General features: G+C 35.6%; 1 protein-coding gene across 5 annotated transcripts in view; it reads left to right on the top strand.

Annotated features, from left to right (window-relative positions):
• The window catches only part of TENM1 (teneurin transmembrane protein 1), a 1334622-nt gene that overhangs the window by 1053626 nt on the left and 253734 nt on the right, over positions 1–27262 (top strand). For all 5 annotated transcript variants that reach the window (XM_081042768.1, XM_081042771.1, XM_081042770.1 and 2 more), the window contains 3 exons: positions 10057–10242; positions 11784–11807; positions 14393–14539. In XM_081042768.1, the coding sequence (XP_080898894.1) occupies positions 10057–10242; positions 11784–11807; positions 14393–14539 (357 nt within the window). The remainder of the gene's footprint in view (positions 1–10056; positions 10243–11783; positions 11808–14392; positions 14540–27262) is intronic.

The following is a 27262-nucleotide window of genomic DNA, read 5'->3' on the forward strand; positions in this document are numbered from 1 at the left end:
AATCAGTCATTCAAAACCTTCCCAAAGCAAAAGTCCGGGACCACATGGCTTCACTAGTGAATTCTACCGAAGCTTCAAAGAAGATCTAATACCAATCCTACTCAAACTCTTCCAAAAAATTGAAGGAGATACAGTACTTCAAAACTCATTTTATGATGTCAACATTACCTTCATACCAAAACCTGGTAAGGACAACAACAAAACAGAAAACTACAGACCAATATCTCCGATGAATACATGTGCAAACATCCTAAACAAAATTCTAGTAAATTGAATACAACAATGCATTGAAAAGATTATCCATCACGACCAATTGGGGTTCATCCTCGGAGCCAAAGGATGGTTCAACATCCACAAATCTATCAATGTGATACATCACATAAACAAAATAAAGCACAAAATCATATGATTATATCAATTGATGCAGAAAAAGCATTTGACAAGACACAACACCATTTATGATTTAAACACTTAATAAAATTGGTATAGAAGGAAAATACCTTAACATAATAAAGGTCATATATGATAAGCCCTCAGTAAAATCATAATTAATAGTGAAAAACTGAACCCTTTGTTCTACGTTCAGGAACACAACAGGGCTGTCCCCTATTACCTCTGCTTTTCAACATAGTTTTGGAAGTCCTTGTCAGAGCAATCAGGCAAGAGAAAGAAATAAAAGGCATCCAAATTGGGAATGAAGAAGTTAAATTATTACCCTTTGCAGATGACAAGATGCTATATATAGAAAACCCTAAAGACTCCACCAAGAAGCTATAAGAAACAATCAACGAATACAGTAAAGTTGCTGGCTACAAAATTAACGTACAAAAGTCCATTGCATTGCTATGTACTAACAATGAAATCTCAGAAAAAGAAATACAAAAAACAATTCCTTTTGCAATTGCAGCAAAAAGAATAAAATACCTAGGAATAAACTTAACCAAGGATGTGAAGGACCTATATGCTGAAAACTATAAGACATTTTTGAAAGAAATTGAAGAAGACACAAAGAAATGGAAAGACATTGCATGCTCATGGATTGGAAGAATCAACATAATTAAAATGTCCATATTACCCAAAGCAATATACAGATTTAATGCAATCCCCACCAAAATCCCAATGGCGTTTTTTAAAGAAATAGAACAAAAAATCATCAGATTTGTTTGGAACCACAAAAGACCCTGTATAGCGAAAACAATCTTAAGAAAAAAGCACAATATTGGAGGTATTACACTGCCTAACTTTAGCTTGTACTACAGGGCTACCATAATCAAAACAGCATAGTATTGGCAGAAAAACAGACACATAGACCAATGGAATAGAATTGAGAACCCAGAAATAAAACCACATAAATATGGACAGGTAATTTTTGACAAAGGAGCAAAAAACATACAACAGAGAAAAGACAGTGGTGCTGGGAGAAATAAATAGCCACGTGCCAAAGAATGAAACTGGACTGCTATCTGTCACCATGTACCAAAATTAATTCAAAATGGATCAAAGACTTACGCATAAGACCTGACACAATAAACTACATAGAAGAAAACATAGGTGGTAAACTTATGGACCTTGGGTTCAAAGAGCATTTTATGAATTTGACTCCAAAGGCAAGGAAAGTAAAAGCTAAAACAAATGATTGGGACTCTGAAACTTAAAAGCTTCTGCACAGCAAAAGAAACCATCGACAAAATAAGAGGTCTACCCAAAAAACTGAAAGAGGCCACCAAGTGAATAGGAGATGATTTTTGCAAACAATGCCTCTGATAAGGGGCTAATATCCAAAATATACAATGAACTCATGAAATTCAACAATAAAAAAACAAACAACCCAATTGAAAAATGGGCAGAGGACCTGAAGAAACATTTCTCCAAAGAGGACATACAAATGGCAAATAGACAGATGAAAAATTGATCAACATCACTAGTCATCAGAAAAATGCAAATAAAAACCACAATGAGATATCACCTCACCCCAGTCAGAATGGCTATCATCAACAAGACAAATAGTTACAAGTGTTCGAGAGGCTGTGGAGAAAAAGGAACTCTCATACACTGTTGGTGGGAATGCAGACTGGTGCACCCGTTATGGAAGGTAGTGTGGAGGTTCCTCAAAAAATTACGAGTAGAATTACTATATGACCCAGCAATCTCTCTCCTGGGTGTCTACCCAAAAAACTGAAAACATTTATACATAAAGATACGTGTGCTCCAATGTTCATTACAGTTTTGCTTACGGTGACCAAGACATGGAAACAACCAAAATATCCTTTAATAGGTGAATGGATAAAGAAGTTGTGGTATATATACACAATGGAATACTATTCAGTGGTAAGAAACGATGATAAAGGAACATTTGTGACAACATGGATGGATCTTGAGAGTATAATGCTAAGCAAAATAAGTCAGAGAAAAAGCATAGAACCATATGATTTCACTGATATGTGGTATATAAACCAAAAATAACAAAAGAACAAGACAAACAAATGAGAAACAAAAACTCATAGACACAGACAATAGTTTTGTGGTTACTAGAGGGTAAAGGGGGTGGGGGTTGGGAGAAGAGGGTAAGGGGATCAAATATATGGTGATGGAAGGAGAACTGACTCTGGGTGGTGAACACACAATGGGATTTATAGATGATGTAATACAGAATTGTACACCTGAAATCTATGTAATTTTACTAACAATTGTCACCCCAATAAATTAAAAAATAGAAACTTACTAAAAATGAAATGTCTCAGTAGAACTTTAAAGTGTCTGCCTGTATTTTTCATGTTCTTTTCGTAGCCTATAATGGTAATGTATTTTCAACCAGATAGAAAATATTACACATAGAATACAGCTATTCATGATACTAACATATTAGAGTAAATATCTTTCCATCGTGTTAATAAATTATACAGTTGCCAATACTTGTTTTCTGTCACTATTCCCCCCCATACCTATCTGAAAATTAGTCCAGAAACTCCATTTGGAGCAGGGTATGATTGCTGGAGTATTGATGCATTTCACAATCTTATTGTGTAAGATCTGCTCCTCCATGTGTAGTACTTTATTTTCTAGAAGATTCCCTTATTCATGAGGATATTGCTGCCCACCTGGATACTTGCAGCACTGAAACTGTAATTCATATTAGTGGTAGTGGCTTGTATCTGTGGAGGGCTTTGTGTTGGAGCAAGAATTAGGTTAAGTCATATCTCCACTTGTTTAATAGAACTGTACCTAAAGACAGTTGTTCCATACTAATTCTCTCATTTTTGTTCTCTTGTAAATTATTATTAAATATTCCAGGCATATAAAATAACATAATTAACAACCCACAACTTAGCTTCAAAAGTTAACAAATATAAATGAAGTCCCGTGTATCCTTTTGTGGTCCAATTTTTAGGATTTTGCAAATAAGTATATATTACATATAATATATTAAAATATTGTTCTGCATGTGTTTTAATTTTTATAAATAACCGGCTTTCCTCCTTCATAATTACGTTTTTAAGGTTTATCAATATTGAGGTATGTACCTTTACTTTATTCAACTTAACTGCTGTGTTTTTATATTGTATGAATACATCAAAATTAATATGTTCATTTTCCTATTGATGTACATTTTATTTAGGACACACACACACATCAGTGAATATGCTTCTTCAAAATGTTTGGGTAGTCTTAGTCTTTTCTGCTCCATATGGATTTTAGGATCAGGTTTTCAAGCCCTATGAAAAATGTTGTTGGGATATTGACTGGAACTGCATTGAATTTATACAAACAGTAGAGGAAAATTGACATCCTAATGATGTTGAGCCTTGTGAGCTATGCACACAGTATATCTCTCCATTGATTGAGTCTTTCTATGTCATCTTCAATTCAAAAAGTTTTAAAATTTTGTATAAAAGAATGTTGAGCTTTTTTTGCTTGATTTATTATTATGAATTTTATATATATATATATATATATATATATATATATATATATATATATATATATATATACTAATTACATGTTCTAATTTGGCAGTCGTGATATATAGGCATGTTTTTTTTTTCTTTTCTATTGATTTTGTATCCAACAACCTTGCTGTCCTCTGTTCTAATTTTCGTAGTTTACCTGTATATTCAATTTTGTCTCTTCCTTTCCAGGTGTTACACATTTTATACTTTTGGTTGCCTTACTAAGATCTCCAGTAAAACATCTACTTTTCTGACATCGAATATAGCTGTTACAATTCCTTTGACTCTATTCCTTATGCTGCACTCCACATCCCGTGATGATATGTATATATGTGTATATGTATATATGTGTACACATGTATACATATCTATATATGGTCATCTGAGACACATTCAATGTCTTTAACGTGTATACAGGTCTTCTATTTCTTCTCAAGTACATTTTTCCCTTGAAAGTGTCTATTTTTTCTAAGATATCAAACTTACTAGCATAAAGTTGTTTATAGCACTCTTATTTGTTTTTATAGTTTAATCTTTAATGTTAATTTTGTTTATTTGTATCATTTCCTTCCTTTTTTTTCTCTCTACCTTGCCAGAGATTTCTCTATTTTATTATTCATCTCAAAAACACAAAGTTTGCTTTTGTTGATCTTCTCTATTGTTTCTTTGTTTCTGATTTAACTTCTGCTCTTAACTTTATTGTTTCCTACCGTTTATATACAGTCATTTTTCTAATTCTTTGAGTTGGACACTGTTCATTAATTTTTAGTTGTTCTCCTTTTCTTCTAAATGTATGTAAGGCTGTAAATTTCCTTTATGTTGTTGTCTAAGCTGCATTCCATAAGTTTTTATAAATGATATTTTTATTTTTCCTAACTTCCAATATAATTTTTATGTAATCCATGACTTTTTTAATTTTTTTAATTTTTTGAGATTTAGAAAGATTTTATTTAGTAGTTAATTTAAAAATAACAATAATAAACCCATTACATGTTAACATAAATAATATATTTTATGAAAAATAACACTATTTTGCAAAACAAAAATATCTATTGAGAAAAGTGAAATTCTCATTGAAGTGCATTCAGTCATTTGCAATATACTGTTTTGATTAATGTATATGAAGGTAATAAGGCGTCATATAGATACAGAGTTGAAAAAGTGAAAAGCATTTTAATAGTGTTTTACGATAATTGTGGCATTCTTCTTGGATATTGAAATATTCAAAATCAACAAAGGGTAGTTTCCTATAGGTTAGTTGCAACATGAAATCTGATACTATGAAATGAACTTTTCATACTCTGTTATATTGAAATCTACTGCTATATCTTGCAATTCAAATGGATAATTTTGTAACATCATCAATTACTCATTTGAGAAATCCTTGTTCATCATATTACACAGATCTATATGTTAATACATTTCATTACATAATATTAAAAACCACATTTGTTAATATCACCCCGAATCTCATCAGAAGTGTCAAGAATTAGGAAGCTATCAAGTTTGTAAGACAGCTACAAGTCACCAAAATTCTATTTATTGTTTGAAAGCTCAAATTTTATCATTATTAACAAATACTGTCAGTTTTCCTTGAAGTGATAAGCTTATTTCTTTCACTTTCAAAAAAATGTCTGAATGACAATAGTTTGTCACCCATTTATCAAGTAAAAATGATGTTTCATACAAAAATGCAGATAGTTTAGCTTGCAGCTCTACCAGAATCAATGGACACTTCTAGAGGAAAAGCATCCATAAATGTCAGACTCTCCTCTCTGGGTTTTCTTTTTCTCTTGAAACTTGGCCCAATAATTCCTTCCTTTTTTGTGAACTCTAGTAACTTCTAACATATTTTAAAATATATTTTGTCTAGATATTCTAGTTCTCATCAGAAGAGATGAGATTCTTAGGTCACAATACTGGAAACAGAATTACAACTGTAAATTTTTATATGCATAGTTGACAAAGTATCTCTTACCTAACTCCTGAATAATCAGGCTTCAGAAATATTTCACTCAAGGCACTCCCATCGCACAATTATTATTAAGCAGAATTTTATTTCAGTATTATTTTCTAACCCTCAAATTTACTACTACTACTACTACTACTACTACTACTACTACTACTACTACTACTACAATAATAATACTAATTTAGTCAATACTTCCTTGCTATCTCTCTGAGATAGTGGATAGTTTATTAGTTTCCAGTTAACTGATATTTCAGGGGTCCTTGCTTTCTGCAGGAATTTCAGTCCATCTCCCCATCTTAAATGGTCCAAAGACCTTATCTATTTTCCCTTTGTGTACATAAATACCCTAGATATTACTGGGTATAATAATACCGCAAGGCCGCCAGAGGTTTAACTTATATGTTTACTTCTTTGGCTGTTAGCATCCTTTTTACTTCTGACACGAGAATTTCTTGTCTTGTGAGCTAAGACATGCAGTTTTAAAAATTATTACATTATATTCAACATTTCTAAGGATTTATATCGAGATGGTTTAAGGATAGCCCAGTCTGACATTTTGCTGATACTCTTCATCTAGTCCTATTATTTTTTAGGAAATCACTATAATGATATACTCCTCTACGCCTGAAATTTATAGTTGTATAAAGCAAAATATGCAAAATGTTTACCTCTAATTGTTTCAGTTAGCTCTGACCTGATTGGCTCTCACCAATTTAACTTCCTAATCTTAGAAAGGCTCTTTCAGTTCAGATTTTAGTGTCTTGGGGGAGGCCACTAAAGAGAGCATAATTACAATTCCAGGTTGACTACAAGAGCTGAAATTACAAATCCAGATTATCAATCAGAGATTCAGAACAAAGATAAGAAAATAGTGCCATTTCAAGATTAACCTACTTGACCTACCATTTATTAGGCCATGCCTCCTTTTTGTATTTTATGAGCCCTGGACTTTTCTTACAACCTGGTAATCCCACACACTTTTCCATTCATTCTTTCCTTCCACCCATTTCAATATTGTTTTCCAACTACCACTTTATCAATATAACTCTTCCTAAAGTCACCCACAATTTCCATGTTGATAAATCAAATAGGTACTTTTCTGCCCATGTCCTACTTGACCTATCGGTAATATTATACTACCTTCTTCTTGAAAAAATGTCCCCTTTTGGCTTTTGTTACACCACAATTTCCTGGATTTCCTATCACTCACTGCCCTCTCCTTCCCACTCTCTTTTGATGGTTCCTTTTTTTCTACCTTATCTTTAAATCATGGGATACCTCAGAACTCATTCCAGAGGCTCTTCTATTCTTTGTTCTTTATAGGATATCATCCAGTCCCATGTCTTTAAATATCACCTATATGCTAATGATTGTGAATTTCATATATCCAACCTTAGCCTGTCAAATTCATATATCCTACTGCTTAGTTGACATCTTCACTTGGCTATCTACATGTTATCTCAAAGTTGACATGTTTGATCTTCCACCCTTATTCTTCCCTCAGCCTTTCCAATTTCATTAATGCCAGCATTATCCATCCACTTGCTTAAGCCAAAACTTTTATTTTTCCCTTTTCTTCATTCCCCATATCCAATCTTGAGGGGTAAATACTGTTGGTTCTGTCTCCAAAATATATCTGAAATCTGTCCAATGGACTTATAAGGTGTAAACATTACTTTCATTGTGTAGTTATGCAAACAGAGATTAAGAGAGCATGTTAGTAATTTGCCTTACACAGCTTTCACGTAGAGGAATCTTTATTTCATATCCACTATTCTTTCTATCATAACTTGACTCTCAAAGAATACTTTAGAGTGAATAAGTGAAGAAACTGATCTGCATAGTAGTAAAATCCATAACCATGGCTTTATCAAAAGAATATTCTCACCCACTGAAAAATAACTCTGCTCTCTATAGAGTGGAAACCATTGTTGCATATAAAGACCTTTGTTACATGTAATATAGAGTAATACTGATATCACATGTCAATACCTCTTAATATATAAATATCAGTTTCAGAACTTAAGACTATGGAAGATAGACAATTTGACCTCCAGAACACCCTCTTCAAGGATATATGGCCAATTGTATTCAAAGCCTATTGCATTTCTTAGGCTTTTATCTCCCTTCTCCACCTCCAACAAGAGTATTCAATTAAAAAAAAAGACGTGCCAAGCTTTTATTTTGGCTTCTCTACTGTAATAATTTTATTAATAATCAGCATTTCTCAACAAAAAGTCAGGGGACAATGGAGAGAACCTCAGCATAGCCAGTATTTACATTGATGATATGGACTAAATATTGAGTGACATTTTGAGATAAAAAGACTGTATTTTAACCAACTATGAGTCATTTTAAATGCTTAAAGTAAATGCAAATATTGTTAGTATGATTAGGGAAACCAGTTGATTATCAATATTGGCAGCTTTACCTTTTTATATGATGAATTTTATTAGAAAGTTATCTTTCCAATTGTAGAACCTCTCTTCCTGAATGAAGTTAGGTCATTATTGTACTGTGTGTGTGTGTGTGTGTGTGTGTGTGTGTGTGTGTGTGTGTGTGTGTGTGTTTTCCCCCCAATGATTTCTTGTGGCATCATAAAATCTCTGCAACTTTATTTGTGATCTTAAGGAATTTCAATGAAACCTACTTGACGTTTGTTTGGCATTGACTTCACTTCTAAACCTTGAATGCCATTATCATTTTATGAACTTCTCAGAATCACTTTGACTTAGAGTTTATTTTATACTTAGAGACTTAAATATCTCTTTTTTGTATTTGTTTTTTTTCCTTTTTTATTAGTTTCAGTTGTACTAAACAATGTAACAGGCATTTATCATTTATATTCCTCACACAGTATAAATGCCCTCCCCCCATCTACTACCCCTCTGACATCGCACACAGCCATTACATTTCCACTGTCTCTATTCTTAATTGCCACGGGGATACAAAAGTCAATTTGGGGAATGTAATCAATGATGTTGTAAAGATTTTGTAGAGTATCCGATGGACACTTGTCCCATTAGGGAGACCAACTCAGGGATGATGTAGATGCCTGATCACTGCACTGTACACCTGAAGCTGAACCTGAACAATAATGCATGTCATACATCGCTAATCATCAGAGAAATGCAAATGAAAACCACAATGAGATATCACCTCACCCCAGTCAGAATGGCTTTCATCAACAAGACAAATAGTAACAAGTGTTGGAGAGGCTGTGGAGAAAAAGGAACTCTCATACACTGTTGGTGGGAATGCAGACTGGTGCAGCCGCTATGGAAGGCAGTGTGGAGGTTCCTCAAGAAATTACGAATAGAAATACCATATGACCCAGCAATCGCTCTCCTGGGTATCTACCCCAAAAACATAAAAGCATTTCTCTATAGAGACACGTGTACGCCAATGTTCATTGCAGCTTTGTTTACGGTGGCCAAGACATGGAAACAACCAAAATGTCCTTCGATAGATGAATGGATAAAGAAGGTGTGGTACATATACACAATGGAATACTATTCGGCTTTAAGGCAAGATAATATAGGAGCATTTGTGACAACATGGATGGATCTCGAGAGAATAATGCTAAGTGAAATAAGTCAGACAGAAAAAGCAGAGAACCCTATGATTTCACTTATATGTGGTATATAAACCAAAAAGAACAAGACAAACAAATGAGAAACAAAAACTCATAGACACAGACAATAATTTAGTGGTTACCAGAGGGTAGGGGGGTGGGGGGTGGGTGATGAGGGTAAAGGGGATCAAATATATGGTGATGGAAGGAGAACTGACTCTGGGTGGTGAACACACAATGGGATTTATAGACGATGTAATACAGAATTGTACACCTGAAATCTATGTAAATTTACTAACAATTGTCACCCCAATAAAATTAATTAAAAAAATAATGCATGTCAACTACAATTATATATATATATGTGTATATATATATGTGTGTGTGTATATATATATATATGTATATGTATATAGTTATCTGTCTCTTTTACAGAGTTCCTTGTACATTCACTCAAATGCTAGAGGTCTTTGTGACATTTTGGTGATTCAAATATCTTTTGGATATAGTAGACTCTGGTTTTAATAAAATATGTAAATATATATCCTTTTAATTCCTCACAGAGCTATGTACCATGGACTGTGGTAGCCATGGAGTCTGCTCAAGGGGAATTTGTCAATGCGAAGAAGGGTGGGTAGGACCAACATGTGAAGAACGCTCCTGTCATTCTCACTGTGCTGAGCATGGCCAATGCAAAGACGGAAAATGTGAGTGCAGCCCTGGATGGGAGGGCGACCACTGCACAATTGGTAAGTACTACCATACTTTGAAAAAAGTAAATTGGATTAATTGAAGAAGTAAATACAGTCTAGCGAGTCAATCATCAGGCTTTTCATAGACTTTCAGGTTGGAGGAGAGAAGGAGAAGGGTTAGCCATAGTTTGAAAGTTTCATTAACTGAGAGGTTTCCTCTTTTGTTGATAATATTTGTCATTTCCTTTCTCGTTACTTCAGTATTCTTTTTATTTTCTGCTTTCAAGTACTTTGAGTTACTCAAATGAAAGATGATACATTGGAATAAAATGCCGTTAGTTAATAAGAGAAGTGCTTTTATTGTGAAGGTAACATTTACTGCCCACTTTTCCTTTTGAAAAGTATAAGTTGTTTCCGTTGAAAGTACTTAGAGGCAGTTTCATTAACTGGGACAACTTTAACAGGGGCCAATTGATATCACTAGGGGCTGTTTTTAATGTATATGAGGAAGATACTCTTGATTTACCATCAACAGAACATCTGTGTCGGATTGTTCCATGGGTATCAGAGAGAGTTTGTACTGAGGCATCCACCCTCTCTCATCCAGTGACACTAATTTCACTAATTTTCAGGATGCTGCCTGGTAGAACAGTCTGTATGTATGAGAAAACCTATGGAATAATCTATCACGTGGTCTTCACACTATAAAAAACACTAATGGTTTCAATTTTAAAATACTTTATTTTTCTGAAAAAAAATCAAAGCCCTTGACCCATATCTGCCACAAAGGTTTCCTGCATATACAGAAGGATAGGTATGATTCCCACTGCTCAGCTAAGGAAAGTGGGTCACAGAGTGCTCCAGTGGCATTCCATGGGCACAGAGAAAATTCATGCAGAGCAAAGGCAAACATGGGCCTCTGGACACCCAATTCATTGTTTGAGGGTCTTTTCTCCCCCAATTTTTACTATAGCTTCCATTATTAGGTGGAGATATTTTGTTACAATGGTTGGAACCTGCCAAAGTAATGTGTAATATACATAATATATAATCTTAATAAACTGCATTGCTACTCTACTAAAGGTACAGTAAGTCTTGTTTTGTGACTATGGAAAATATTTAAGATTCATTAAAAAGCTGGTGAGGGGTGAGATTCAGATGCAGCTTAAGTAATTACATTCCTGCACTACAGTAAGTTTATTGCCTTCGCATAACAGATTTTAAATATTGTGATGATTACCAAAGGTGTTTACTCAAGATCTCCCTTCTAAAGATATTATTAATAAGAAGTTCAAGGTAGTGCTCTTTCATAAAAGTTATTACTGAAAGGTAAAAATGTATTTCTTATACTTTTAATGAAATGTGACACTTTTTAGGAAACCTAATAGAGTTTCTTGCAGAAAAGCCATTAATATCTTTCCTACAGAAAATGTTATTTACAAACTACACAGGCCAGTGTACTAACTTTTGAGCTGCAAGCATTCAGCAGTTCAGTTTACTGTTCTTTTTCCAGGCAGCAGATGGTAAACCATTAGTACATGTTGTATAGCTTTGGTCTCCCAGAAATTCATTTAATCACTCTTTTCCCCCCTTTTTAGCTCACTACTTAGATGCTGTCCGAGGTAAGATTTTTCTCACTAGTTTTATTTTAAATGGAAAATATGCATGTGGGAAAAGAAAGGTTGTTGTTTTTTTCCTTTCATTTTGACAGTTTTAAGTGTAATATTATCAAGTTCATGCTGCAATAGTCAGACTAAATATTAATTTGTTTTAACAACCTCCAAGCGTCATTTTTTTGCCATAGCATGTAATGGATTGATAAGAAGTTTTAAGAAGTAATCTTCTTGGTCTTTAAGTTGAGCTGTGTGTGTGTGTGTGTGTGTGTGTGTGTGTGTGTGTGTGTGTGTGTGTATAACAAAGATAGGTAATTATTAAATTAACTAGGTTTAGGTAGACAACTGAACCTTTTCTTTAACTTAACAATATAGCTCCAAGTCCTTAGAAGGTCAGAAGAATTGTTCTTCTATAAGTACTCCATCATCCACCCCCCACTCAGTGTCTCTGATAGAGACATGAAGGGTTTTTCTGTTGGATATCCTAATGCCTTTCATGACCTCAGCCTCAGAAGGTTAAATACGTTCCAAATTATCCCTAAATTCTCTTATCCTTTGTATATCCATGAGAATGGAACTAGATAAATTTATTTCTTATATATAAATATATATATATAAATTTATATATCATATATAAATATATATAAGAAAGAAATTATATATATATATATGTATATATATATATATATATATATATATATATATATATATACATGCACACACATATATTCATCCTATATCGATTCTTGAGGAATATATAGTCATGTGCCACATAATGATGTTTTGGTCAAGGATGAACTGCATTTACAATGGTGATCTCATAAGATTATAATGGAGACAAATATTTCTATCGCCTATTAGCCATGATAATGCACAATGCATTACTCACATGTTTGTCGTGATGCTGATGTAAACAAACCTGCACTAATGATCATATAAAAGTATGCACATACAATTACAGTAATAGGCTAGGTTCATGATGTGAGTACACTCAATGATGTTTGCACAACAAAATCACCTAAAGACACATACCTCAGAACTATCCCCATCATTAAGCAGTGTGTGACTATGTGTATACACACACACACACACACACACACAGCTGCCCTCCATATTTGTGGGTTCTACATCCGCAGATTCAACCAAACTCAGATTGAAAATATTAGCAAAAAAATTGTTGATCCTAAACAATATAGTATAACAACTATATATATAGCATTTACATTGTATTAGGTATTATAAAAGCTAGAGATTATTTAAAATATATGGGAGGATGTGCATAGGTTATCTGCAAATACTATACCATTTTATATAACGGAGTTGAGGATCCATGGAATTTGGTATCCTCAAGGTGTCCTGGAACTAATTTCCCATGGATACTGAGGGACAACTGTATAATAATCTTGTCATATTTTCTAACAGCCATCTTTCACTTCATTTTAAAGGTTTTTCTTCCTTTGGTCTGTTGATAGTTGCTTGGAAAACCATTTTGAAGGAACACTGGGTTACGTCTACAGATTTTTAAAGTAAAACATCCCTTTGCTCTTTACACTTCTGGAATTTTCTTACAAAGACAGAAAATGAAAAGACTACTAATCAGACTATCTCCAGTAAAATCCAGATCTGGTCTTGTATTGCTACTGGTAATATTTCCAGAAGCTCTATGCCATTATTGCTGTCTCTGTTCATCTGCCCACTGAGCACTTGGCACATGCACAGTTGCCCTTTGGAATAATAGCCTAACTCTGAACTACTTGTAGAAAGAGTAGTCGGATATCCCTGAGAAATTAAAAGTCTGAACAGAGACCATGGTCAGTGTTTGTGGTTTGTCAATGGACAGAAGTCATTTAAGCATAACACTTTCCTCTTGACTAAATTTATCCATTTATTCTCTAGAATTCTGTAAGTCTAAATTTGGCATGCACTAATTCCATAAATATTTGTAAAACAAACTGGCATAATATTCTGCTGGCTTCCCAAAGAGATAATCAGATAAGTAAAAATTCAATCCTTAGCTCTAAGATTAATAATCTTGAAGAGAAAAACTGAATATATATAAAGGAACTGCAGCAATTTTATGGCACTATATGAGCAAATACTTACTTAATGGTATGGTCTGAACTGTACACCAACATATGGAGTCCCAAAGCCATACATTCTAAGGGAAAATCCACACAGACTAAAAGTAGGGGAAGTTTCTCTTCATAGAAACTGCTGCTTTTTCCCAGATTATTGGCCATCACTAGATACAGTATTATCCATCTATTTTTGATTGAAATGAGGAAATATTTTTTTTCAAAAATAAACAAAATAACATTTCTTATCCCCACCATAGTTTTCATTCTATCTGAACCAGAGGCTGGGAATTGGGATTAACATTAATAATGCTTAATTGGCTCTAAGGAAAAGCACAGCAGAGTAAGGGATAACAAGTTCCCTGGATAGTTTTGATAAGCAAGCTCCTCTTTCACTTATTCAACACCTCATCTAAACAGAGCCCAGATGAGTAGATGCTTCTCTATAGGGAGATACAGCATTTTTGGCCAATCCCATTCTGATGTCTCCATGATTGTTACTCTCTGCTGTCTTTTCAGATGGCTGCCCAGGGCTCTGCTTTGGAAATGGGCGCTGTACCCTAGATCAAAATGGTTGGCACTGTGTATGTCAGGTGGGTTGGAGTGGGACAGGCTGCAATGTTGTCATGGAAATGCTTTGTGGAGATAACTTGGACAATGATGGAGGTGAGTCATTTATAAAATGTTCATATAAGGAAGAAATAGCCCAGCTTCTAGCACAGTGATGACTAATCTGGTCAAGAGTGAAAATTAGGAATCTTTGTATAAATAATATTGAGTTATATAAGGTCATACTATTTTTTAAATCTCAATGTATCGAAAATTTACTGTGATCAGGCAATAATTCAAACTCTTTGCACGCATTATATCTCATTTAATTCTCACAACACTATGAGGTATAGATACTATTTTCCTTATTTATAGATGGGAAAACTAATGAATGGAGTGGGGATGATAAGTGACTTCTCCATGGTCACACAGCTAGAAAGTAACAGAACCAAGATTCCAATTCAGGACGTTCTGACTTCAGAGTCTGTTTTCTTTACTACAAAAACATGCTTCTTCCCATACCTATGGCACTTACTATACCAAATTAAGTCAGCGTACCACCTGCCCAAACTGTCATATGCTAGTGTAGCTTGCACTATATGCAATATGAAATTGTTTTCTTTGTTCCTCGTTATTTGGAGCTCACTCTTGTGTCTCTACCTTTCAGTAACACTTTATATAGGCATCAAGACAATTCACAGTAAAAAACAAATATATTTAATTCAAGAGCTGCACATGATATTTTAAAAAGCCATATGTGGCTCCAAGACCTCAGGGTAACCACTTCTATTTCAGCCAAGCAAATAAAATCATCCAATACTTTGTACAACAGGACCGCAAAACAGTGCATGTCACCTCTGAATGATCCTAAAACAGTAAATCCTCACTTTTCTGTTACTTTCTACTCAAAGAAATATAAAGTTAACAGAAAGTTTATTTTCTGTATATTAGCTTAAAATGAAGTAGTTTATTAAATTTGATTCCTCGGCTTTCTATACTGCTTAGACAATTGTCATTTGAACCCAAACATGGGGCTTAAATCAAGAAGATATTGATTGTAGTTTAAGCACCAAATTAAGTGTACGAGTTTCCTCTTTTACTTGTTCTGGCTAGCAGTTTACCTTAAAAAGTTTTAAGACATTATGAACTTTAAGTGGAAGCAACTTTGTGATTAAGAGCACAGGGCTTGAAGTTAGATTTTCTGGGTTCAAATACTAGCTCTGCTTTGTACTTACTGGCTGTATGATTTTTGAAAAGTCTTTTGATAACTCTGTGTTTCAATTTTCTTATCTCCAAAATGAGGCTAATTATAATATTAAATGTCTGAAAGGGTTGTTATAAGTATTAAATGAGATAATTCATGTAAACTACTTAAAAAGATGATAAACTACACCACTCCCCCCCATCCCACACACACATGCAATAAACTTAGGATGACAGACCCTTTTTCTGATGAGATTGTTTACTGCCTATCTAAGTGGAAATTTTTATTTGGGAAGCCAAAGTGATATTTTTCAATTAAATGTTGCACTTATCAACTATTTACTTGACTTTTATGGCCCTCCAAGACTCATCTTCACCTTCCTTTACCTTCCTATTCATTATATGCCTCTTTACCTGGTGAGCCCTCTCCTTTACACCCATCATTCTCTGTCCATCATTTAAGTCCCAACTCAAGGCATATCTCCCATGAAACCTCTGACATCCACCACCCCAATATTCGATAATGCTTATCATATGCACCATATGATCAAGCACTTAATTATGTTCTGTCTATATGATTTTCTTGTTGCATATTAAGCATGACCCAAAGTCTAGAGTTATATGCCGAATATAATCGCTAATAATATGAGCTCACATGTATTCAGGATTTACTCTATGCAAGGCAGTCCTTTATGTGAATATTTTCATTTAATCCCCATGAGGTAGAATTACTATTAACACTACTTTACAAATTAGGAAACCAAAGCCCAGAGGTTACATAAGTTGCTCAAGAATATATAGCAAGTAAATGATAAAGCCAGGGTGTAAACCTAGGTGGTCTACCTCATTCCAAAAAGGATTTGAGGTAGTAATAAAGATTTCTCAGTTGACATATTGATTAAAAAGTTTATGTTCAGAAAATACATTAATGTCCTATGCAATTATAATTTCTGACTCAGTTAGGGTTTATCTAAAATCAATTTCCTGTCTTAATAAATACAGCTTGATAAAAATAATTAATTGAATATTTAATTATCAAGCATTTTTATGTCCTCAAGGTCACCTCAAGGCAACCAGAAATGTTTAATGAGTGGATCAATTACATATTATGGATCATCAATTCTCAATATCTGTTGTATACATAGATACAAAAGGTATAGAAGATTTTGCTGAATGTGTATTGACCTCTGAATATTTCTTTAAAACTGTGTATCTATGTGGGAATCAAAAATCAAACACCCTGATATGAGTTCAGTGTATTTTTATGATTGTTTCTTTAGGGAGGACGGGGGAAGGCTCTTTGAGATTTCCAATTACCATATTTGTCCTTTAGTCGGATTAAAATGATATTGATTATAAATATAGATTCAATTCTACCTTGAGATGGAAACATGGATTAAATAATCTCTGAAAGCCCTATGACTAAGATGTTGGACAGTAATTTCATTTTTATAGTGTATAAATACCATCCCTCAGAATACATTAAACATCCTTCATTTGGTGGTCTCAGCTTTCTGGCTATCTAGAATGGCTGGATTCATTTAGTCAAATATGACTATTAATATTTGCATACTTGTTTCTGTGTGTGTGTGTATGTGTGTATTTTAATTAAATCATAAAATGTCATTTGATCCTTTTGGAAAAAAGTGGTCCTAATTTTTAAAATGTAATTCTTAAAAAACCTTCCCAATCAGCAGTTGCTTCAAGTAGCTGTTACCTGATTACTCCCTATTCTAGCTGTTGCTTAAAGAATGGTCAGTTTTTTTCTTGCATTCAAAGCTTTGAATACTCATTATTATTGCTGTTACCTCCTGCAGTTTTGACTTTAGTTACACTCTGATTCAATGCATTGTGACTCTTAGTAACTAATTGGGTTGCATTGAATTTGTAAGTGATGGTCTGCAACCCAACTAATTGGGTTGCATTGAATTTGTAAGTGATTTGATAGCTGGTCTAGGAGCTACCTAATAGCTCCTTGAACAGTAAAAAACAGAACAGGGAACAAATAACCCTTGGATTTTTTTTCTTAAAATGCAAGAAAAGGAAAAGTATCTTGTGGGTTTTATTTATAAGAACTAATTACTTTAGAGATCACAAAACAACCAAATGCCTTGACCTCATTTATCCCTTTAGTCAACAAGCACATACCATGTGCATAACCCTGTGCTTGGAGGAGGTGACTTAACATTATGATGACCACATTTTCATGTGTTAATCATGTGTCTTGATTTGGCATTTGGAAAATATGATCACTATCTATTACATGAATTGACATGAGAAAAAAAGTTAGGCATTATATTAACTGAATCAGAATAGCTAAAACAAAGACTAGTGAGAGTAAGCCAGAACTATTAGATGTTAAAGAATACTTTAAAGCTCCAATAACTAAAACAAAGTGGTACTGATGTAAGAGTAGACAGATCAATATTATCGAATAAAAGCTCTGGAACACATCCCACAAAATTTGGTGTGTTATAAAACCAGCATCAAAAATTAGTGCAGGACACAATGTGATATACAGATGATGTATTATAGAATTGTACTCCTGAAACCTATGTAACTTTACTAACTATTGTCACCCCAATAAATTTTAATTTAAGAAAATCAGTGGAGAAAAAGAAGCACTGTGAAATAAACGGTGCTGAGACAAATATTAAGAAAAAAAAACAAAACCTTAGGGTTTCAATTCATACCGTATTTCAAAAAAATAATAATAATAAGATAAATAGAAACACTCCAGCTGATTAATGAATTAAAAGAAAAAGAAAACTCAAACACAATTGGAAGATAATATTGGTGACAGATCTCAAGATAGGAAGGGACTTCTTAAAAACATAAAAGCAAGGAAAAAAACCATAATAGGAAAAAGTGATAAATTGGACCTCATACAAGATTTCAAACTTCTTTATGTTGTTTGGCTAAGTTTATAGACCATCGAACATCTAACCATTTGGAGATATCAAAATCTGCACTGTCTGATATATGGCCACTAGCCACATGTGACTATTTAAATTTAACTTAAATAACATTAAAAATTCTGTTTCTCAGTTGCACTAGCCACATATCAAGTGCTCAGTAGTCACATGAGGTTAAGGACTACTGTATTAGTGCAGATCTAGAGCATCCCCATCATTGAAGAAAGTTCTATTAGATAACGCAGATCCAAATGTTTGATTCACATGTTTAGCTTTCAGACAAACAAGCCATACTGAGTACCTAGTTTTCTATTTATTCATTACTATTTTGTGCCAAGTATTGTTTGGCACTGGGAAGAAAATGACAAATAAGAGAAGTTTACTGCCTTTGTGGAGTTTATGGCCTAGAAAGAAAGACAGATATTAAATAAGAAACCATACAAACAACTTTGTATGTACAACTATAAAGAGTGGTATAAAACGTTTAGAGTGCTATAAACGTATATAGGGGAACCTAACCAAGTTTCCGTGGTTAGGGAGGCCTCACTTGAAGGGAAAAATGTTCTAGGCCAAGGAAACAGCATGTACAAATGCCCTGAGGTAAAAATGTACTAGCCTCTTCTAGGAAGTGAAAGGCAAGTCATTGTGTCTAGAATACAATGAGTAAGGGAGAGTTTATGGGAGATGAGAATATAAAGGTAGTCATTGGCCAGATCATACAGAACAGTGTGAGTTTTATAACATCTTCAGCTATCAAACTATGATTATGTTTTATTCACTCCAGTGATAGAAGAAGGAAAGTAGTTAGTGATGTTCTGGAACAATTGTCAAGGAGGTTAAAAAGTAGAATAAGAGTGTTTAATTAAAATGGCTTTTTCCCACTGATGATCTTTTAAGTAGTTGTCATATCTTTGTCCAAGCTTCCCTTGTACAAACTCTTCTAATGGTCCATATTCATATTCATTGGTAAAATCAATAAGTTAATTGCCCAAAAGAGAATGATCTTCCAGGATCATTCCTCATAATAAGTCACCATTCATTAAGAACAATTGCTATTTGCAAACCTGTTTTATGATGTAGTGTTTGTAGATCTGGAAATCAGCTCTGTGGGTGAATTATGAACACAGATAAGCGCGTGGATCAATAGGCTTCATATTTGAACATCACCAGCATGCTGCAGTGTTTAATAAAAAGGAAAATGAAATAGAAGGAGCAATGAATTGATAACATTTGCACGGTTTAAGGGCCATGTTTACTTTTAAGATTTGGTTTGGACAAAAGACCAAGCATCAGAAAGCGTATTCCTCAGTATTGTCTTTTGGCCATACCCCCCCCTCCTCGTTTCCAAGTAATCCATGTATTAAAGGATCATCACTTAGTTATGAGATCCGAAACTGCCAAGTGTTTCCAGACACAAGTGGAAGTTGGAAAATCTAAACTCTATAACTTAATCACTCTGACCGGATCTGTCACATTATCCATCAACTAAGGCTAGTAATACTTGACATCTGCCTACTTTGCAGTGGTGAAAATGAATGAGATAATGTTTGAAATTCAGTAATTTAAAGTGGGTAATAAAGGTGTGGTATCAATGAAGAATCTATTTAGAACATTTATTTTGATGCATTAGCTTAATGTTTATTACCTCTAGGTGAATTTACAAATGTCAGAGAAATAGGACTTTTAAGACATACATTTTTTTGTTCAATAAATATTTATTGAATGCTTACTTTGAGACAGGCACTTGTTTTAGTCATTGAGGAAATAGCAATAAATAAAAAAGACTAAATCCATGCTTCCATGGTGCTTATATTCTAGTTGTGAGAGGCAGGCAATAAACGACTTAAAAAATAGTATGATAGAAGGTGATAAGTGTGACGGAGGTTTTTTTTTTTTTTTTTTTTGGTCTTTACTATTACTTTCACATGTATTCAAGAACAATCTATAGCTCTAGTTTGTATTTTAAAGCACGGTTTAAAAGCATCATATTGACACTTCCTTTTTTTTAGGGAACCAAGGGAACTCTATTTATTTGTTTGTTTGTTTCTTTGTTTATTTATAATCTCCTGTGAGTTATCTTTCTTTTTTTATTATTAGTTTCAGGTGTACAAAAAAAGTGTGATTAGACCTTTATATACCTCACAAAGTGATGACTCCAATAAGTCTATTGCCCATCTGACACTGTACATAGTTATTATAATATTTTTTACTATATTCCCTATGCTGTACTGATGGCAAATAACGAAAAAAAAAACAGGAAAAAAGGATAGGGAGTTTAGGAGATGGGTGGAATTTTAAATAAGGTGGTCAGAGAAAGCCTCACTAAAGAGATGGCATTTGAGTAAAGACTTAAATGAGGTGAGTGGGGAGCCAAGTTGATATAGAAGAGAAGAACATTCCAGGCATAGGGATAGTGGGGGAGGGTCTGTGGGATAATAGGAGGTAAGATCAGAGATGTCAGAGAAAAACGATAAAGAACCAGAAGTAAGTCATTGTCAGGACATGGGCTTTTGCTCTGAGTGATATGCGAAACCACTGATAGCAGATGGGGACGGGGAGGACATGAGAATTAGTGGCGAATAAGCAATTTACTTTCCTGACAGAAAAAGTAAGTTGTATGTGGTTAGAGCAATAACAATGTTTTGTGCAGGTCAAATCCTGAGTAAACTTGAACCTCTCCCACTTTATTTTTACTAATATAGCAAAAAAAAAAAATGGGGTGAAAGCCCCTCTGGATAAACAAAAAAAAGAAAGAATTATAGGCTATTTCCAAAGGAAATATGGTTATATTATCTTCAATGCATATAACAGCAGCAACTCAGCAAACAAGAGTACCTAGTAGGGGCCTGCTTTAGTAAAAATTTATGAATGATTTATTATTAGTCCATTGTGTATGGACTTCTAAAATGCCTAAGAAGATTGTGTTTAACTAACTTATTGGAATGATCTGCCCTTCAATTTCTTTTTCACTATTAATTTACTTGGTAAACCCTCTATTCTATAGATGCTGAAAAGGATAAGCTTCAATCCAGCCCCTGGCCAAATGATAACAAATTCTGAATTTGTGAAATTTAGTGAAAAAAGATTTACTGTGGCAATATGTCTATTTAGAGCCACATAGGATCCTACTGATCTGTCAACCTATCCAAGCAAAGTTCACAAAATGAACACATTCTAATGAACTGAATATGCTACACAGAAGTTAATTGTGCTTTGGCCAGTGATAAGGCAACTTCAATAGAAGTGAATCTGAACATTTTAAGCTGCCACTGCAGACCGTTGGCATCCACCCCATGACACTACCCCTAGACTGTTTGCAGTCTGTACAGTATAGAATTTGGTCGGTGGCATAGCTAACATTGATCAAGAGTGCTAACTATGTACTAAACACTGTGCTAAGCTCTGTGATTATTGTAGCATGTGGTCCTTACAACAACGACGTAGGGCAGGTATTTTTATTATCCCCATCTCATATACAAGGAAACTCATCTACAAGGGAATACAAGAGTTTAACTGATTTATCCAGGATCCTATAGACTATAAGGGGCACAGTCAAAATCAGATAGAATCAAAGTAGCCTGGTTCTTTGACCTTAACCACTTCATATGTTGCAAATACTTACATTAGTCAGGCACTTGGAAGTCTTAGAGCCTAGGTCAGTCAGAGTTAATAATACTGCTTAGATGATGATAATAAACATGTGATTTGTAGTCAGCACACTGGGTATATTTCTTCCAACTGTGCAACCATTTAGCTTTCCCTCCTTTATTTGTAAAGTGGAAATGAGAATGTCTACCAAACAGGGTTTTTGCAAGGATTATTTGAAATAATACACGTAGAAGTATTATACTTAGTGTCATACCTGGCAAATATTAACTAATCTGTACATGTTTCCAAATCCTTTTGGATACCCTACCCAATGAACTTGCTGTCCATTTTTATCAAGGTGATAATATGGGTACTGTTTCTTTTTTTTATTTATTGGGGTGACAATTGTTGGTAAAATTACATAGATTTCAGGTGTACAATTCTGTATTACATCATCTATAAATCCCATTGTGTGTTCACCAATGGGTGCTGTTTCTGAAACGATGTATATTTTAAGATTCATTTTAAGAATTAGGAAAACATGTTTTTTCTATATATCATGTATATTCCCTTGTCCAATCCTTCTTTCAACCAAGGGTGGGGTATACATCTAGTAAGTAAAAGATTCATAGTGAATCACTTGATCATGTACAGAAGAAACCAGTATCCTTTATGTTCATTAACCCCAGTTGAGCCAACTGGCATAGTCCCTAACTGGTTGGTGAAGCTAGGATCAGTGAATACCATGTTTAGTCCTTCAAGACAATTTAACCTTCCTCTTTTGCTGCTAGCTTTTATTTTTTATTCCTTTAAGGGAAACAAGCCTTAAAAGTAAAATAAGTTAATATTTGATATGCCCATATCTGATACCCTGAGCCTGGCTGTCAGGAGGGTTCCACAGCTTCTAATTCAGAACAACAAAAGAACTGTTAATAGCTAAAAAAAGAAACCCACACATGCAGTGTGACTGTCATTTGCACTTCTTTGTAACAGTCTAGACATTCTGTATGGGGTGTTATCCAATGTGATAATTGGTAGATAGATCTTTGCCCATGTACTGGGGTTGCCTATATTAATTTGGGAGTTGCATGCCATTCATTATTGGTGTGCTTGTCTGTTGCCTTCCTACATTCAACAGAAGTCTCACTGTTCTCTCAGAAACAGAGGTCTTAGAGGGTTGGCCCTGTACAATAAATAATTATTGAATATGAAACATTAGCTTGGAATTTATAGCACATAATTAGATGAGACTATGAGTCCCAATTTTTAGTTGGCTCTGTGTTTAGCTTTAGAATACAGTTTTGAAGATCGTTTGGGCATTACTATTTATTTCAAATATATTTCTTTTTAAAAATAAGAATTGTGTGGTTGACAGGCTGAAACCCGTGAATGCCCAATCTGGTTATTACTAATGCATTTGTTACCGATTGAAAGATAAAGGTGACTGCCCATTTGAAAAGCAGTTTTCATTGTTCACTATATTGTGCTCCAATTCCAAATATCAGAGAACGCTTTTAATCAGCCTGGTATTTTTGCCAGCTTTTCAATGCATCCATATGTTTAATTAGCAGTGTTAATAGGTAATGTGCTAATAGGAGGCTGATTATAATGGATTAGTGAAAGAGGTGGTAGTGATATCTAAAATCTATAGAAAATCTGTTCATATAATTTGCTGAATGAGAGGAGAAAGGGGAGCAGAGGGGGACTTCTTATTGAAACAAATACACAGTAATCATCAGTGAAAAAGAAATATGCATGCAGAGAAGTAGAAATCAGGGCAAAAATACACTGAGCAAACAGGAAGGCTAGAAAGAAGTGAACTGCATTTGCAATCAAAGTAGTGTCTGCAGTACAGGGAATTTGAAAGGACCTCATGTGGGGAAAAATATTTCCTGGGTGCCTTAAGGCGACTGTTCCAAACACCTACTCTCTTGGTGTTACTGGGTTTCATTGACCTCAGCTTTGGTATATCCCCCTCTAGCTCTGCGGGAGAAGCCATGTAAGGGAGAGAGAACTAGCACAGGAGCCGTGTGAAACCAGTGCCAGTAACTTTCATCATCAGCCTTAAGGAACCGGTGCTCTGTCTGAACCTTCCTTTTCCACTGCAAGCCAAGAAGATTAGCATCTTTATCCTTGTTAAACATCTAAATTAAAGCCACTTGTCTGATTTAAGGACCTTGGAAGGACTTTTTTTTTTTTTTCACTAACTGGATGTCGAATGAAGTGTCTATAATGCTCAATCACTCTAACGCTTTCTCTTTGTATGTAACTCTCTGTGGGGACAGAGACCCAGAAAGCAGTTTCCAGGCTCTCGGCCTCACATAGAAAGGTGCTGGCTCAGGTAGTAAATGGCCATCAACTGTGATTGGATGGCCATCAGTTGTGGCTATTTGGCCGTCAGCTGTAACCAGTGAGCTATTGGCCACTAATATAACTGGCGTGGCTACGCTAGCGGGAAAATGAGGGCTAGGAAGAAGATGGTGGCTGGCAAGAGCGGATTGCAGTTAGGACGGCGGGTTGTGGACAATGTGGCTCCTGCTTCCTGTGTCTCTAAACCAGCCGCCAGAGAGAATATAGTGGTATGACTCCCCTACCTATGGCTCCGTGGGTGATCCTGTTTGGCCTCACCATGTCCTACGTTCTTATGTGGGGAGCAGGACCAGAGACCCCACAGGAGACCCTGCATGACACTCTCTTACAACACTTTCGGCACTTTTAACTAGGATAAGAGTCAGCTGTTTTAGACACGTATTTCTCCTACTAAGCTCTGAGCTCCAGAAAACAGGAAAATGGTCTTTTTATAAAACTCTTTACCAGAAGATCCAAGATGGCTGATTAGGTAAACACTATGCCTACTGCCTCCCAGGATAATACCAAAATTACAAATAAATTATAGAACAATAAATTTCAAGAATCACCTGAAGACTAGCTGAACAGAACCCATATCTAAGGATCTTAAAAAGAGGCCAGGTCCAGACTGGTAGGAGGGAGGGGTGGAGATGTGAAACAGGCTGACCCCACACCCACAGATAGTAGTTGAATACCAGAAGGGACATCTCCTTGGCAGAGATTCCCCCTGAAACAGGGAGAGGTCACGACTCCACGCCAGGATCCTCAGCCCATGGGTCTTTTGTTGGGAAGAGGAGTTCCCACAACACCTGGCAGTAAAAATCAGTGAGGACTCTGTCCATCCTGGTGAGACTGAAGGTGGCTGGAAACACAGATGCCCTCTTAAAAGGACTGCACACAGACCCACTCACTTGCAAACACTCACCTGGTCTCCGCTGGAGGGACAGCAACTCGAGAGGAGCCAGAGACATATAGGAAAAGATTGAGTTGTGTGGCTTTGAGGCAAGAACTGGAGGGATGAGCCATTGTCCCTGTGTGGAGCCTGCCTCACGTGTATCCTACAGGAGGACACCAACTTTTCTATGTTGAACCCTCCCCCAAAGGGCCAAATCTGAGACAATATTAGTCTGGTAAAATCCACGCATGTGCATCACCTTGGTGATGCCCTGGGTCCCTGGTTCCACACAGGTAGTACTACATCATTGGGGGCACTCTTCGCTACTGAGTAGCCAACCCCACCCCATGAGCTGCAGAAGCCTTTTACAGCAGCAGACAGCCTGCAGCAGCCCAGAAAGCTTGTGGTGCTGCGCAGCGAGCCACAACCTTCATGACAGCTTCTCTTGGGCTACTCTTGGAGATCTGCTGGCCTGAGGCAAGCAGTGGCTGGCCACGGGGTTCTCAGGGCATTTTTTTTACCTTTTTTTTTATTTATTAGTTTCAGGTGTACAAGACAAGGTAATACTTAGACGTTCATCATTTATATCCCTCACACTGTGAACCCCCCTCCCCCCATCCACTATCCCTCCGACCTCACACTGAGCCATCACATTATATATATAAAATTATAGTTGGCATTCATTAATGTTTAGCTTCTGGTGTACAATGCCATGATCAGGTATCCACAGTATCCCTGAGGTGGTCTCCCAAATAGGACGCATGTCCATCGGATACCCAACAAAATCTTTACATTATTGAATACCTTCCCCAAATTAATTTTCAAAAAACCCTGAGGCCATCTTGTGGTTACCAGCTGCTTCCAAATCCCTTCAACTCAGGGCATTTTTTGTGAAGGGGTCACGAGTCTGGCATTGGCATAAGAACCAAAACTACAAAACTACATTAACTTGGTACAAACCACTGCCCACACCCTATAATGCCCCCGAACCCCACCCCAACCCCCTAGGGCTGCATTAACAAAGGTACTCTTGAAACCAGATCAATCAGCCTGGCTCACACACCTAAGGAAGTTCTTTCAACAGCTGAGAATTATGCGCAGCTGACAGGTGGCAAAAGTCCTGGGCCAATAGGCAATAGGGGACCCTGAGCGTTTTGCTAAGCTACCGCAGGTCCAATATTGGTGACAGTCAGTCTTGATTCATAACAAGGCCACCTCCACGTGCCCCTAGGTCCAGCACAGGCAGCAACCGACCACATAGAGCTGCAGTCACAGGCAAAGCTGAAATTGGCCTGCACAGGAGCCCCTCCCAAGAGACAACAGAGACAACACACCCTGAGCCTGGCTTTAGACCACACTAGAGTACTACCTCGTTAGCCCTACAAGTGGTACACCCAAAGGGTAGACACAACAGGCACAGGAGCCCTTGGAGGTGAACTAGCATTGGAGTACCTAAATATATAAAATAAATATTGACTGACATAAAAGCAGAAATCAACAGTAACACAGTCATAGTAGGGAACTTTAACACCCCACTGAAAACAGTAGACAAATCTTCCAGACATAAAATCAGCACAGAAAAAGTGACCTTAAATGACACACTAGACCATATTTTTAGAGCATTTCACCCTAAAGCACCAGAATATACAATCTTCTCAAGTGCACATGGAACATTTTCCAAAATAGACCACATGTTAGGCCACAGAACAAGTCTCAAAAAAATTAACAAGATTGAAATCATATCAAGTGTCTTCTCTCATCACAATGGTATGAAACTAAAAATCAATGACAAGAAATAATCTGAAAAACACACAAACACATATAGGTTAAATAGCATGCTACTAAATAATGAATGGGTCAACAATGAAAGCAAGGAAGAAATCAAAAGAT

This window comes from Rhinolophus hipposideros (assembly GCF_964194185.1).
Source record: "Rhinolophus hipposideros genome assembly, chromosome: X".
Taxonomy (NCBI): domain Eukaryota; kingdom Metazoa; phylum Chordata; class Mammalia; order Chiroptera; family Rhinolophidae; genus Rhinolophus; species Rhinolophus hipposideros.